Source organism: Lampetra planeri, chromosome 3 (genome assembly GCF_965212315.1).
Source record: "Lampetra planeri chromosome 3, kcLamPlan1.2.h2, whole genome shotgun sequence".
Lineage (NCBI taxonomy): Eukaryota > Metazoa > Chordata > Hyperoartia > Petromyzontiformes > Petromyzontidae > Lampetra > Lampetra planeri.
This window is the reverse complement of record NC_136109.1, coordinates 23,384,973-23,401,774: the sequence shown is the minus strand read 5'-3', so window position 1 is coordinate 23,401,774 and position 16,802 is coordinate 23,384,973. Positions and strand designations below refer to the sequence as shown.

Here is a 16,802-nt window from a genome sequence, read left to right as displayed (position 1 = left end):
CGCCCGGCTTGAAAGAAAGTCTCGATAATAATACATTAAAATCTAAAACCTATTCACCACGGTGTCAATAAAGCTTCCGTTTGAACTCCACACGTAAATTATAATGGCACTGGTAGCGAGCGGCTTACAATCAAAATGATGTGAGATTAATTTCCAGTTTTCGAACTAAACTAAACTTTTTATTTGACCAGCTAAGGCCCACTGAACTACACAAGCAACCTGGCCACAAATGATAGCTCAACGAAGTGGCTTATCATGTGGAAATTTATAGCAGCCAAATACTCTGGCAGATGACTCATTCCTTAATTCCTCTCGGGTTACATGAAGTGAGGACAACTTTGTGGAAAGGTCAAGGTTCATTGTTCTATGGATAGACTCACTCAAGCCATTGGAATGTGAAATTCGACCAGTGGCTCAGGGCTGTAAGTAGGAAATGAGTATTTACCCCAGCCTCGATTGAGAAACCCTTTAGACTTTTTTGTGTGTAGTGTAACTGTCTTGCCTTGCATAAATTCTTGAGTATTACATGTAATTTCAAATGTAATTTTAATACTAAAGTTATCAAAGTGAATAAGAGTTCGGCTTTTTTAGCCAGTGACCTTCAAATTCTTTAACGCTTGCGACCTTATAAAACTTGCAGATGACGATGCTTGGGCTGTGCGGAGGAGTTGATTAATCTGCTTACGGTGTTTTTGCCACTTGGATTATTGAGGTATCACAGAAAATAAAAACCTCATTTATGAGATGGCATTGCTGGAAGGCAGGGCAAATAATCGAATTCCAATAAAAACATTACGTAACGGTAAGCTGACAGAAACAACACAATTAAACACTCTCAAATGAATCTATGGAATAGGTGCAAAAGGAACATGATGGTTGTAGGTTTAAATAAACATATACAATTAAAATAACTACTGAGAGAAATGTAGTTAGTATTAATCTTGTTCACGGGTAAAGGTGTTCCAAATTATGGGAGAACAGAGCGTGTAACAGATGTTATCTATTTATCTTGAGCCTTTCCTGAACGAACTGCTGGAATGAAGGTGTCACCGCGCCATGCCGATCATCGGGGGTATTTAACCATACTTCACCGTGCTGGTCAGTGGAGGTTGGTGATGCGGGGGCGGGGTGGTGGGGGATCCAGAATAGTTCCAGACATCACGCGTCACTGACATAGGTCGTGTCCAAGAATCTAACACGGGTTGCCAGGTTCATAGCGCAGTGTGCTTCACCACTGCGCCATCGTTCACCCTCAAATATACGTGAGGGTTATGGTATTTTAAAAATACACTTTGGGCGAGGATGATAAAAACATGTATTCACAGCGTATTGTGAGTTATGCATTTGCACCAATGAAGCACATGTTACATTTGAATTTGCACTCTTGTTGCAAATAATAATAATCATATAAATTATAATAAATTAATGTATTTGATTTTCACCCTATTCTTACAGCAGACTTTGTAGTCTGCCAGTCGGGTGCAATGCAAATTTGCTCTATAGTTTTACCTAATTCAGCAAAGTAATCTGCAAGTAGATTTTCACATATGGCAAATGTGGACCGCGACGCCAGCACTTCTTCATTCTTCTTATTTTTAAATCCTTTATATTAAGTTCACTTGCTTGCGCGCTTACGACCGTGCAAATCTTTCGCTCGTTTTTTAACCCACTTCCTGTGATCCAATCGAGCTGACATTTTGCACACAGACTCGTTGTGCGTGACAATTTATTTTCGTGAATTTTTTTTTTCCAAAATGTTACACTTTTTAGGAAAAAATAAATTATATTTAATTACCAATTGCTTAAAGGTGGCAGGCAATCATCTGACCCATAGGTGGCAGCCATCTCAAGCCAGAGGACGAGAGGACTCTAGCCGCCACGCATATAAAGGATTTATAGTGAAAAACTTTGTTTTTACGGGTGAATTTTTTTATTCTTATTTTTATTTTTTATTCTTTATTATTGTTCTTTATTCTTTATTCTTAGTCTTTATTCGTTATTCTTAGTTCTAATTCTTCTACTTATTATTAGTATTTGTATTCTTCTTGAAAAAACATCACTGTGAAAGCTGAAGGTGCACATTCATGGTCAGTGCACCCCCGCCGAATTTAATCCACCAAAGAACCAATGGCAGCAAGCGGCAAATGCTCTACCGCTCAGCCGTGTGACCAGGACTATCGTGAAGGTCTCAAGTTGTACCGTGAGGTTACAACCCACGTGCTATTACTACTACCTCCAGCCAGACGCTGATGCAGGCATTGCTGCGTTCCCGTTTGATTTGTTCATTATTGTTGAACGTGGATGGGCCTTTCGTTTATAGGGTAATGACCAACGCCGTAAACTATAAATGCTTAGCCGTCAACTGCCTTGAAATATGTTTTGTATGAGATCACACTTCCCGTCGTAATTATTAACGCGTTAGCAGTTCGGTTAATATTAAACTTAATTTTGCGCGAGAGACAGCTGGCCAGCGATGTCGCTGTATATGTGTCTCCAAAAAGTTATAGGCTCAGCAGAACGTTTTGACGGTTGCTAAAATATAAATTGAACAATTAAGTTCCCACCATTGAAGAAAACTTTGCAAGAAAGTAAACTCTCTCCTGTATGTCCCGCTTCAGATGCATCACGTGGCAATGGAGTGAATATTTGTTAATAATTCTCGTAGCCGGAATGCAGATACGGTCACTGCAGTCATTAGTGACCAGGCTGAGGAACACTAATTACTCTTGAGAAGCTGGTTCAATCAGAGGTGGATGCCCGGATTCAAAATGCAGCTACTCAGCGGTGCAACTGCTCTCAATGACCTCAGCATCCTCTATATTTTACCTTGTAATGCAGCGTTAATGAGTGCCTGTCACCCAATCCACATCAGACTTTGGAGGCTAAGCGGGGTTAATCCTGGACACTGCTTGCATTTGGCCATAAGCATGCATAAGCCAGGTGTCATAAGCAGTGTCGGATTAAGCTAGTGTGGGGCCTGTAGCATATGTTATAAAGGGGCCCTAAATAGATAAAAAAACACATACATATTAAAACACAACTTTTTTACTTGCATAGTAAAGTTATTGTATTTTTTCATTTGCTATACGGCCAGATAATACGACAAATCGCTAACCTTAAACACCCAGTCGTTCATAAAAGTTGAAGGCAGTATAGTACTATAGTAATAGAGCAAGTGCAGAGTCACTGAACCGTAATTGATAGCTTGAAAGAATCTAGCGCGGGGCCCTTGAAAGTGGGGGGCCCCGGTCGCATATGTAGCTAAATTTGCTACTCGGATAATCCGGCACTGGTCGTAGGCGTTGTGGGTAGTAGAAGGCAGTGCAGAAAATGCGTTGTTGTTGCGTCCTTCCGCGACTTTCACCAACGCGCCCACCGAGCAGCGTGGTGAAGCGTGCTCAAAGTAACCCGGACGAGGGAGGCCCTCGTTCAGCACTACATTGACAAGCGGGCTGTACGTGTGCACACGTGGATCACTGTGTGATGCTGAAAAGTATTCGATCTGTCTTCTTAGACCGTGGCAAGTGACGGTCAGATACGACGACGATGACGACGACGACAACAACAGGGTGCATAAATTGTGGCCAAAAAATTGCCAAAAGTCTTTATTTTAGCAAAAAGATGCAGACAGAAACAAAAGCATGTGCATATTTTTTTCTTCCAAAAATAGGTACTGCCCAGATACACTGAAAATATCGCGGCCTGACAACAGTACTTTTCTAAATTCGTATCAAAACTTGTCTGCAATAAATACAAATGATCGTTGTTTCTAGTTGAACACTGAACCCCAGCAAGACGTCATTCATTATATCTGACAAGGGAAGTGACCTGCACACAACAGCATCGTTACGCGTGAATAAGAACTCGTTTTCTTTCTTTCTTGCAAATTCACCGCAACAACTTCTTAAAATAAAAAAAAAGGTATTTCTTTTTTATAGCGGTGGTTCTCCAGTCCTTACAGGGACCTCGAAGGCCCATCGCTTTACATTGACCAACCTTCGCATGTCAATACTCTTTGGTTCTTTCGGTAAAGTCGCGCAGGTAGAAATGACCTGACGGCTCGTTGGGACACTCTGTCTACAGGAAAGCCACCCACACAGATTTCTACCCACGTGACTTTACCGAAAGAACCAAAGAGTATGGATTCCTGCAGTCACGAAAGCTTCAAATCAAGACTTAGCATGTCTCGCAGTCTTTTTCTCAACGCTAGTACCGACCTTGACATATTATAATGCAATGTGCACTGCATGCAACTGTAATTTAATATTTATATGCATATGGGAAAAAATAAATCTCAATTGCACAGGAGACAGTTTTAATGAACCAAAGAGGATGCACACTGCGGATAAATATCACCACGCTGAGAACAAATTTGACCGTGCACACCCATTCCATGTAACGTGCGGAGACGTTGGATGCCCGAGGACAGCTTGCAAACCACTCGATTGCTCCAGGCAAGTGCGCGGCATGGTCTATAACCAATGCGTTTCAAGCAAACAGCATTCCCTCAAAAACTAACGAGCAGAGAAGCTGCCCTCCCCTCGCCACCCAGCGACACGGAGACATCGTAGTCGGCTGGCATTGAGTGGGCACGCAGAGTCAACTCTAAAACGGGGCGTGCGTTTGGCTGTCGTGTGAGGAGGGGTGGTCAAAAAGAAACTGTTTAGAATGGAATATTAAAATGACCCTCGCTCAGAGTCATTACACACAGACACCTCTGCCATCTGTGCGACGAATGCGTGATCGTTCGACGGACGGGACGCGAAGATTCGATGAAATATGCGCGTTAATTCGGTGAAATTGCGAGTGCGTTTTTGGCCACCCGCTCGCGTGTCGTAAAAAAAAAAACAGTCCCTCGTGTAAGTTTAATGCCATTGCGTCCCCTTTAATACTTTTCAAGAAACACGTTGACGCTCGCATGCATCCACAAACCAGAGGGCGGGTGATGGAGCGGAGGGGGGGGCTCAGGGCCAGGGTTGCGATGGAAGTCGCCCGCGGAGGGAGGTTGAAAAAAACCCAAAAGCAGCCAAAGACCGCGGTGAGAAAGACGTGCGGAGAGGGTTTGTGCTAACGGACGGCGAGGCATCGGCACAGGGTCCTGTTGTTGCGATTCCACGACCAACGGCAAGCAGGGCTCGGTGGCCCAGGAATGACGCACGGGTGGCCCAGGATCGACAGTGATACAGATTCGATACGTGCCGCCGACGCTTCTCGGGTCACGAGCGTCAGTGGGGGTTGACCCCTTCCTGCTGCTCCCCCCCCCTCCCCCCCCCGCTGCATATCCTCTGCAGCGACTAAAAGCATGCAGGTCACTTCTGAAAAGGGAGCTACTGGGTCCACTTACAAAGCTGGCTGAGTGTTGGGTCGGCCCAGGTTAACGCTGCTGTGGGAACCTGGGCTTGGCCGGGCCAACAATTTTCCAGCTTCACGAATAAGGAGCCGGCTTCGCCTGCTCGGTGGCCGTGGGAAAAAAAAACGGCGTTAGACTCAACGAGTGGCCCAGTTGGCAGGGTCGCGTGTCCACACCCCCCCCCCCTCTTCCCCGTGTTTTAATACGAACGGTGCGCGGTGGACGCAAGCGCCAGCCGGACGAGTGGCCGGCGAGTTTGGGCTCGCGCCCTGCTTCGTCGCGCTGCGAGAGGACTCGAAAGCGTCGTCTTGTTGTGGTGGTGGAGGCTTTCGAGCGAACTTTCGTAGAAAATGCAGCGCGGCTGTGGTTAACGGGAATCGTGTTTTGTTCAAGAGTTCTACAGTTGTTTCTTTCTATAATTGCTTATTGCTCGGCAGATTATATATTTTTTATTTGGTAAAAATGTGTACGTCTACGTGTTATTCTGTCGTAACTACATATTTACTTACGTATCTAATATAACGATTCACTTAGAAGGAAATAGGTACAATAGTAATTGAAAACCTCTATCTGTTTAGTATTTTTTTGCTTATTTTTCAGTTAAAGCCCTTCTCCGTAATAATCCTCAAGCAAACCATGACCTAATTGGCACTTTCCAGGCACACTATTTTTGTTTATCGATGATAGACCGCACGATTAACAAAACTATACGCATCTTCCTCTTTTACATTCGTACGAAATGTCACAGGATCTCATGGAAAGGTTGGAAAATTCAACGGAAGCGTAATGCAAAAGCTTTTTAAGCAGCGCGTGCAAAATCCCAACTCTGCGTCGCGACGAGCGCTTTGAGCAGAAGTCTTGGCACAGGTTACAGTATCCAGCAATTGATGTTTATGCGTGGGAATAACTGGCTAAATAAAGTTGGAAATGATTGTCGGAAGAAACTGAGTAGAAATCGATCCCTGGATGAATGACCATCCGCTTTCTCGAGTTCATCACAATTTTGCAGGAGCTGCAATCACATCAAATGAGTCCTTTGTTACGTCTTTAAAAAACGTCTACTTGTTACGCGGCATTTTTGCGATTTTGTCAATTTCCAAAACAATGTAAGTGAATGAGTACGATGCAATTGCATAAATTGCCGTAATTAAAGCAGCAAGAACATTAGCTCAAGCGCCGCGACAAGAAGTGCGAGAAGAACAGCGATGGGGCACACGGAAATTCCACTTGAGGTTGTCCACATTTTGGGTAAAGTGTGAAGGTGGTTGATTAATCGCACTGTGGAGGAGATGACTGAAGCCGAGGAATGAAAAGCGTCCAAGAGCACGTCCAGCAGATGGAGCGACTAAATCAGTTCAGGCGCGAGCTGGATTCTGTTATGTCGCGGGATAATGAGACGTGGCGTCGACTTGGGGAGGCCTTCGTTAACCAAGGCTGATGATGGCTGATGATGCTGGAGGGTGATGTGACATAATGCAGCAAGCACTCGGGCGGTGCCCGGTTCCGACTCAAACGCCGCAGCGCTTTCAGTTTGGTCGTTCGGTGGGAGGACGTTGCGGCCGCATGCCAATTGTGCGTTGAAATGTCGGCACGTGGTCGTGTGACACTAAATATCTGTAGTGGAGCCCGGCATCTCCTTGAACTGGAGTCGGCGTGGGCTGTGCTTCGACGGAAGGAAAAATGTGATTGCACGCTTCCTGTAAAATGTCTGCACTTAAACAAAGGTTGTGATTGACTCGGGCCTCTGACAGTGTGTTCTCATGCTCCTGGCTTTCATCTTGCTGGATTTTAGCACATCTGGCACCACGGATACAAATGGATCCTAAAATAAAATAAAAATGTATCAACTTTCCAACCATCTGCGTGACTTACACACATTTGATCTGTACCATCCACCAAAGTGGCATTGTAAACCAAAAACAAACCCCTTTCAAGGTTAGGAGATTGAAATACGTTTCTTTTCATTCAACAGTGTGTTTAAGTAAACAATCTTAATACCAACAACCGATATTCGATGCACATTGCTACAATTGTGCAAATGGACACGAACTGTCTCTGGTTTCGAATGCCTTGTTTTGGGACGGGCCTAACAACGCCAGTGGCATCGCTATGCCAACTTCAGAGGCGCACCCTACATGTCCCACTTTCTCACACACACACCGTTTCACATTCGTTGAATCATTTGAGTAAATTCCATAAAATTGATTTCACGTCCGTAAGTCGAGACAAAAAAAAACCCCATTAACCGTATTGTTGTACTTGCGGTAAAACAATCCTGTCTTTATTTTTGTATGTTTTTATATTATATATATATAGTTTTAAACCTTCAGAAGCATATCATCTAGTTTACAAAGCCCTTTTACTGTGTCCCCTGTCTCAGGAAACAAATCAGGGTGAGGTTCTCTCCCCGCCCCGTATTAAGAATTAAATAACCATCGGGCGATGGGGGGTGGGGGAAGAAATGGCAATTGGGCAAATGGCTGATAAATAAAGCGGAGGAAAGCCCGACATGCCGTGCCTCATCCGTTGCACGGGTCTCTTCTCCCTCTCCCGACTGCCAGTTCTGGCTGATTGGAGGAGCGTTCGTCTATTGCGAGCTCGGCAGCAGCGGATGGCGTTGGCATTCAGTCTCCATTAGGGATTTCACTGCGGCAGAGACGGGGAGCCCATTAGCCTAAATCTGTGAACCTCGTCAATCCCGCTTTTGGCACTTCCGAAAAAGAAAAACAAAACGTTGCTCCTCCCGGTAAAAAATAAAAAAATCGACGCGACGACGATGTCCGTTTTGGTGACTCGGTCTAAAAGCTGGCGCGGTGTTCGTAACGCGTAGTCCTTTGCATTTCGCATGACATTTGCAGCATACCAAGAAAAGAAAAAAACATGCTTTCAAAAAAAAGACCCATATTGTTTTCATCGTTCTTCTTTTTTTTGCAAGTGGTGCTTTTGAACATGACGAATGGCCACGTGTCAACCAGGCCCAAAAATGTACAGTAATAGTTCTTCACGCATTACGCTTCAGACAGCACTTAAAGCTTCTCTCTCTCTCTCTCTTTAAATCGAGCTGGTGGAAGCGAGATGCTGAGTCGAGCCGCCCAGGCTGTGGGCCATCCCAGAAGGTCACGGGGTCATCAGCTGATGCCACCACATCCAGGTCGGAGGTCATCGGCAGCAGCCGGCAGGGGCGGGGGGGTTAATTACCTGGGGGGAACTTGTGGGGGGCACGACCTCTCCCGTGGAGGCTTCTGGGATACACTCTTTTCTTGTCAATAAACATCTCGCCGTCAGATCCGTATGTGGAATGTGCTGTTGAAAACAAAAATTACACAAATATTATACCACCGCATAGGAATTTTTTGCAGTTGTGCTGTACAGGTCTCCAATGTGTTTTCGGGTCCGACGTTTCGCACCATGTGCTGCGAGCTTCCTTAGCACATGTCCCGAAACTTCAGACATCATGCCGAACAACATGCGGTACAACCCGTCAGAGAGCAACGTAAAATTAATTAAGCAAAGGAGCACATCGAGCTGGTGTTTTAAATATGCATGGGATACATTTCCAAACAGCACCACGCGTAAGGAGGCATGGCATGCTATAGACCAGCGGGTCCCCAACCTTTTTGGCACCAGGGACCAGTTTCGTGTAAAAAAATTTTCACGGACCGGGGGGGGGGGGTCATCATTGGGTCTTTCCCCCTTTTCAAAGAAGCTCTCCAGCGACGTTTGTTTTTTTACTCATTTTGGCTATTAGGGGTTAGCAGCTTGTGGGCTTACCAACACTGTGACTGAGACAAGTGCGCAGTGCGGGAAAGAGGTGCGGATAGAAGCAGAGATCGCAACCGGGTACCCGATACCCGTACCCTACCCGATACCCGGCTACCCGTACCCGGCCGGGTACGGGTACCCGTTTGCGACCCTGATGCGGTCGGGTACGGGTACGGGTAAGCCGTGAGTCACTGGTGAGTAACTGTTTGTCACTCATTTCCCAACGTCTTGTCTCTTCTCACAATTCAAGTTCCTAGAATCAACCCAGCCGCGCCTGCAACATGGCTTCATCCCAGAGGTCGCAATCAGGTACCCGGCCGGGTACGAGTAGGGTACGGGTACGGCCGGGTACGGATACCCGTTTGCGACCCTGGTGCGGCCGGGTACGGGTAAGGAATCAAAACCCGTTTGCGACCTCTGGATGGAAGTGGTAAATAATTAAATAATGGGGACGGGCCACGTGCGGACTCACCGCTCTCACCTGCTGCTGCTGTGCGGCCCGGTTCCTAACAGGCCACGGACCGGTGACGGACCGTGGCCCGGGGGTTGGGGACCCCTGCTATAGACGACTCGTGGTATCGAGTGTGGGATTTGACACTGCGAGGTGGGAAGGTATTTATGACTTTTGCTTTCTCCGTGGCTGTAATGTCACTCACGTGGAAATTCGATTAATTCGAAAGGCAGTGCTTTAGTGACTGACTCTTGCCAAGATAATACCACGCACACAAATTTGAAAATAACTTCTTTGCAAGCGCGGCGCGCGCTCGCAACAAAATGGCTTACACGAATACTTTCATGGGAGCGATCTAAATAAGAAATGAGGCGACATCCTACGTGGGTGTTTTTAAACCACAGCTGAGCGGATTTCGCTGCGGATGCTGCGCTGCTCGGCATATCGCGCATCGTTCGTGGACATCGGAGGCAAACGTGAAAACGCTTTATGAATTTAATCAGCAGCCGTAATTTAATCAGCCCCTTAATGTATTCAAAAGCTACTCGCATAGCCTGAAATCTAGCACAACACGAGAAGCGAACTGTTACAGTGCACAATTCATTTAAGTGGTGAAGAAATCTTCGTAAATATGCGCAGCAGTTAATGAGTAAGAGTTGTCCCTAAAGTTGATGCCATTTTTTTTATTTCCCTCAATCACAGCTTAACGACAATTGATATATCCTTCAAGAATATTTTTTTAATTATGTTTCATGTGGGTGCGTAATTGTGTTTCTGCAATTAAGTGTTGTTGAAATATTTTAGAACAAAAATCCCTATGTGTGTATATGTTTGTAGTGTAGCGGTTAGTGCATTGCGCTACCAACACGGCGACCCAAGTTCGATTTCTGCTCAAGACCAACACCAGTGATGATTATCTGAACCGGTCCTGGGCCTCCCCTAGGTCGACTCAGCCTCAAATGAGTACCTGGTGCGGTGTGTAAACATCGCCACTAGGGGACAAAGGCGGCCGGGCGTGGTGCTGGTCACCCACCCCCTCGTGTACCGTTCCAGCCTTCATAGGTGCTCGCGAACAGCACTTGCCCCAACATCCTGCCACGGCTATACGGGGGATCTTTGTTGTTGCTCCCGTGTTCAGTGAGTCAACCTCCTGTTTGTGCTCAGTTTGCGGGTCTGCAGCCAGTGATCTGCTATGGTGGCAAGTGAATATTCACCACGATGCGATAGAATTGCATAGCTCATCGTACAGAGCATTCACGTAATGATACGACATTCGAGTTCTATCCAGACACCTTTCATTACTGTTCACGTGGAATACAGAAATAAATCACACACTGGTCCAACCAGACCCATTTAAGTCGGAAAACCGCTTCCAAAGCCGCGAGTGTCAGCGAAGAGCTCGGCCATTTAGAATTCTGTTAAAAGATCCATATTTCTCGCGAGCCACTTTGAAGCCTCAATCTTTGAGAAATAGTGCACGATGACCTCAGGTTTACCCCCATACCCCCTTTCCCTGGGGACCTGACCCCCTTGAACTCTGCTCTCCCACCTCCCTCCCCTCTCCATCCCCCCTTGTCACTGACCTGATGAAGTCTGGTGCGCGGGAGATCATGTGCTCGAAGTCGGCGAATGACAGCTTGCTGTCATCGTCCAGGTCGGCCTCCTCAAGCACCTTGTCGATGACCAGCAGCAGCTCCTCGTGGCTCATCTCGTCACGTGTCAAACACTGCAGCACCTGCAGCAGGTCCCCTCGGCCGATGAAGCTGTCGTCGTTGAAGTCTTGTCGGCGGACGAATAGAGACATGAATTCAGTTCCAGTGTTTTTGTGCACAAACAGATGTAGAGGCCGTACAACAACAACAAAAAATTAACCCGTAAAAACAAAGTTTTTCACTAAATCCTTTATATGCGTGGCGGCTAGAGTCCTCTCGTCCTCTGGCTTGAGATGGCTGCCACCTATGGGTCAGATGATTGCCTGCCACCATTAAGAAATTGGTAATTAAATATCATTTGTTTCCCCTAAAAAGTCTAAAATTTTGGAATTTTTTTTTTACGAAAATCAATTGTCACGCACAACGAGTCTGTGTGGAAAATGTCAGCTCGATTGGATCACGGGAAGTGGGTTAAAAAACGACCGAAAGATTTGCACGGTCGTAAGCGCGCAAGCAAGCAAGCAAGTGAACTTAATATAAAGGATTTAAAAAATGCTGCCGGCCCTGAACCAGTCGCGGATAGTCCAATGTTCATATCTCAGACGCAAAGCAGTTTTGAATCAGAATCAGAATATTTACTTATATTGAAGGAATCCAATGAGGTATGAAGGTAACTTGCATGCGAGTCAACTAGGGTCTCTCTCCTCAATCTACGCATTCATTTGGCCCCACATTTCACGGTGATTTTCACACCAAAATCACCCTGAAGCTGCCCAATGCTATCAGGTCTCGGAAGCAAAAGAAAGCTTGAGCCTGGTTTGTACTTGGATGGGAATCTGCATAAGAATACCCAGGTGTTGTATGTTTAGGGCTGCAAGGTGGCTCAGAAAGTGGCAGTGTTGGAATGGATTATTGGATCTCTGGAATCTATATATGCAGAATTTTGAGGTTTAATATCCCCGTATTTATGGGGGTTCCCTACATCAGCGGTGGCAATTTGGCGTCTCCCGAGCCGCATGTGGCTCTTTAATGCACCACACACGGCTCTGTCGAAGGGGCATAATGCCGAAGATACACAGTAGCAAAGGATAATGAATGTCTTCCCGTGCTGTGCCGAAAACTGTCAACATGTATAGACTTATACACCCCTCCTCTAGATACTCAAGTTTAATTTCAAGTGCCAAACGCTCAATAATGGAATTATCCATATATCCCAAATTCAGGACCCTCCTGATAAAACCGTCTTGAGACTCAATGAGGCATTCATGTGTAATGGACATAACTATTGTTATTATTTTAATCACTAGCTTCTTTGCCTGTCCTAGGACGGAAGCTGTCATATTTACGAAAACATTGAGCAGAGTATAATTGTATCTTGTGTCAATTTAATGACAGTGAATCTTGCACGAAAGTACCTCATGAAACACTTCACTGCATTTCACTGTAGCACTGTATTAATGGCAGTGAATCTGGCACAAAACAAAGTCATAAAACACTTCACTGAATTTCACTGTAGCACTGTATATAACTGACCTTCAATTTGTTCAAATTCACTGCTCTGATACTTTATTCACTTCTGCTTTCAGTCGCTGCGGTTGAAATAAATTGGAATTCGATACAATATCTGGAAAATTACCGATAAATGTCTATTTTACCATAATGTAGAAGCATAAAATAGACTTACCTTTTGTCTCAACTGCTGAAAAAATCAATAAAGACACCAAATCTACTTTGTTGCTGCGTATAATTATTTATTAGATTAACTTTCAATAAAGAAACGTCAAACTTAAAGCGAATTTGCGAAAAAAAATGCCTTTCCGCTCGACCTTCTTCTGCGTGAGTGTAAAAATTCACCCGCTCATGAATATTAATGAGGGAGGTGCGGCATGTGGAGTGACGTCACGCGCGGGACACACACAAACAGACATTCTTGGCTCACTATAGTAGTAATAATTACATGACAAAGAACAGTTTTTTTTCTGTTGAACAATGAGTGTTGACGTCATGCAAACGTATTAATAATTTCATCAGACCTGTGAGAATAAATGGTCCGAGTTGACACCAAACCGAAAATTCAACTCGCGGTCCTCGGATTGTGAGTCAGTGCCGCCCAGACACATTTTGCTGCGCAGTTGGTTAGTAAATTGGATAGACACGAGCATGATTCGAATTGAATGCTTCATCGCATCGTTCATCGTTTTGCATTTTCCACTTTTCTGCTCGTCTGGCCTGAATTCTACTCAATTACAATAACACTTAGGGGGGAGGGGGGGCAACATTGAACGATGACATTGCAAATATCACCGTTGCCAGAAACATACATCAAAGGGTAATTTCCTGAAACACAGCCGATATATTGGTTATGTCTGTAAGGGTGTTTTAGAACTGTATTTTAATGCCGCAGATGGAATGGGCACGTGTGCCGGTGCCAGGTGGATTATTGTATCGCAGGATCACGAGTGATTGCGGTTGCTTGGAAGGTCTTCATCCAGCAGTGGATTGGCTACTGCTGCTGCTGCTGCTGATGATGATGACTGTAATGGCAGTTGAGTGCAGACCTGACGGTTGTGGTCCTAATATAAACATCCGCAATATGAAATACCTAGAGGTGCCACATTCGAGTTTCAGCTGTGGGAAGGCATGACACGTGTCTGGAACCTCTCCGCAATCGACTTCTGGTCGTTAATTTAACTCTGAAAGATTGAGCCAAGTGGTCCCACACAGTTGTATTTATCACTTATGTGGCTAATTCAAATGCCGGATGTGGCTAATTCAGGTGATTGAACACAGAATATAAATGTCTTTCTACAACAGCACTCGATGTGTAATCACGATAATCGTTGAATGCACGCGTTTGGAATTTTTAGGGGTGGCCCGAATGAAAATAAACAATATCACCCGAAACAAATTCAGGACCTTCTCCTGAGTGAACTGTTAGCAACCCAATGAGGCAGCGGAGAATTTTAATTACTTTGAAATAAGCATATTAAAGCTGTGTAAAATGCCCGTGTGCACACACGTGATTGCGAGTCGGGTGTTTTTTGCGACGCTATGCCAGCAGTCTCCCTGGCTACATTTTGTTCCAATACGATGCAATAAAATTGGGATTTATATAGCATTGAAATGCAACTGTCTGTATCTTAAGATGCTGTACAGACGAAAAAAAACAGAGCATGTAGAGTATATCACGCAGATAAAAGGGAGGTGCCTATGTTTATTTTTTTTAAAGGTGCGATTAGAATCATGCTGCCGTGGCCGGTTGCCTAAGGAGACGAAATTGCGAAGCATTTCAAATGCCCGTTTGAGAGAAAATGCCAACGAGTTAGGCTCTGACGAATATTGCGTGAGGTTAAAGAGGCCACGTTTCAAGCAGCGATATGGCCTAAAGAAGTATTATTTAACACTTTTACCGAAATCCGGAGCAGTATTTGTTACGATGCCATTTTCCTTGGGCAAATTTAACTGGGATTTTTTTTGTGGCAAATTTAAAAAAAATATATAGCGCGATAAACTCCAGGTTGTTAAATTTTAACAATCTGAAGGCCGTTGTTTGAACCGTCCACTCAAGGTACACACTTTTACTACCGGACGGAGAGTCAAGTTTCTCATCGAGGGAACACCGAAATCATTTCTGCTCGCTCGAATTCAAATCCTATACTCGTTTACCATTTAAGAAAAGATGATTTTCATCAAACGTGCTGCATTCTCAAATATACCAAAAAGTTGTCACTTTATATCACCTACAAGTTATATGTATAAAAAGAATTGCAAACAAATACATTTGTGAGCAAACAGCAGTCGTAAAAAAAAAACCTCGCGTGCCGAGATGAAAAACGTGCCGTGCTTCACAAATGCCGACGTGAATTATACGCTTTGCGTTCGTCTGCCCTGTGTTGGGTGGCATTTCTTTCCCTCATAAAGAAATCGAACGAAGCATTACATAAGGATGCACATTCTTTTTTTAAATCCTTTATATTAAGTTCGCTTGCTTGCTTGCTTGCGTGCTTGCTTGCGTGCTTGCTTGCTTGCTTACGACTGTGCAAATCTTTCGGTCGTTTTTTGAACCCACTTCCCGTGATCCAATCGAGCTGACATTTTCCACACAGACTCGTTGTGCGTGACAATACATTTTCGTGAAAAAAATCATAACAATATTTTACACTGTTTAGGGAATTTTTTAAAAATATTTAATTACCAATTGCTTAATGCTGGCAAACATCATCTGACCCATAGGTGGCAGCCATCTCAAGCCAGAGAACCGCCACGCATATAAAGGATTTATAGGATTTATAGTGAAAAACATTGTTTTTACGGGTTAATTTTTCTCTTTCCGGCCGGTCGAATATTTTTTCACCGCCGATTTCCGAATGCCGATGACGGGCGAGAAATCCCGCTGGTTTCTTGCCTGCCTTTTGTCACCCGTTGCACTTCTCAGCATCGTTTTGCCGTAACCAAGCCGGGCGCCGAAGGCACACGTGCACGTTTTCCGTGTTGCCGACGCGAGCGAGACTCACCGTAAATTTTGAAAGCGTAGTAAACTTTGAGCTCCCTCGGGGCCGTTTCACTGAAGGCGGAGAACATGTCCACGAAATCGCTGAAGGACATGTTTCCTTGGCCGTCTTCCGAGAACACCTCCAGTATTCTCTGCCGGAAAGGGTTTTCCTGAGCGCAGTGGTGCCAACCAGACAAACATAGTAATTGGCGCGTATCAATTTCATTTTACACCAACGGCATTAAACTGTGCTACGACCGCCAAGATACAAAGGTGCATTTAAACATTTGTAATACTCCTACTGATACTCCTGCTGTTATGGAGTGACTCATGCTGCCAGCTATGGCTGCAAAGTTTGGTCGTACATTGTTATGTATATAGTTTGTTGTTAAATTTGAATCACAGCTGCTATGATCACTGTTACATTGTTTGTATCGCTTTATTTTGGTGATTTCGAAAACGTTTTGGTTTAGCCATATTTGTTTGTTGTCGTACAGAGTTAGACTGATAACTTTAATCTAAATTGTCTTATGGTTGTTATTGTTTGACTTGCATCCCACTGGGATTTTTGCACACAGCGTTGATCTACGGTGCTTTTTCTGGAATTTTTTTTTCGCAGGATTTTTCTGTTGCGTTTAGTCATTTTAAGATGTTCCTTGTTCATGTTTTGTTTGTTGCGGTTGCACCCGAGTCAAGAGCCGCATGGCTCACAGGGCTGGACCTAATAAATGATAATGAAACTGAAAAACTTAAACGGGAACAGTCCGTGAACGCCTCTGCGGGAATTATTTATGCCGCACCCACATTCGTCTTACCTTATTTTGTTTTCATCATCATCATAATATTTTTTTTTTATAGATATAAAACTGTTCCTAGCACTATAGGGATATAGGAGTACAATTATATGGGATTTTTGTTAGAAAAGGCATATGGTCGTACTCGAGTGCAAGTGCCTTATGCCGGTAATCAGTGCTCCAGGCCAGCCAAGCAGCGTTCCGGGAAATGTCGAACGAGAAGTTAAGCACTGGCTACAGCGTGTAACATACAAAGACAAAGATCCCCCGTATAGCCTTAACAGACTGTAGGGGCAAGTGC

General features: G+C 44.7%; 1 protein-coding gene across 1 annotated transcript in view; it reads right to left on the bottom strand.

The window, feature by feature from the left end:
- Nucleotides 1-5,311: 5,311 nt before the first annotated feature.
- Nucleotides 5,312-16,802, bottom strand: part of LOC144741623 (calcium and integrin-binding family member 2-like) — a 41,955-nt gene continuing 30,464 nt past the window's right edge. The window contains exons 3-5 of the mRNA XM_078624128.1: nucleotides 15,730-15,877; nucleotides 11,147-11,342; nucleotides 5,312-8,653 (exon numbers count right to left, since the gene is read on the bottom strand). Coding sequence (XP_078480254.1) covers nucleotides 8,632-8,653; nucleotides 11,147-11,342; nucleotides 15,730-15,877 — 366 coding nt within the window. The 3' untranslated portion in view covers nucleotides 5,312-8,631. The remainder of the gene's footprint in view (nucleotides 8,654-11,146; nucleotides 11,343-15,729; nucleotides 15,878-16,802) is intronic.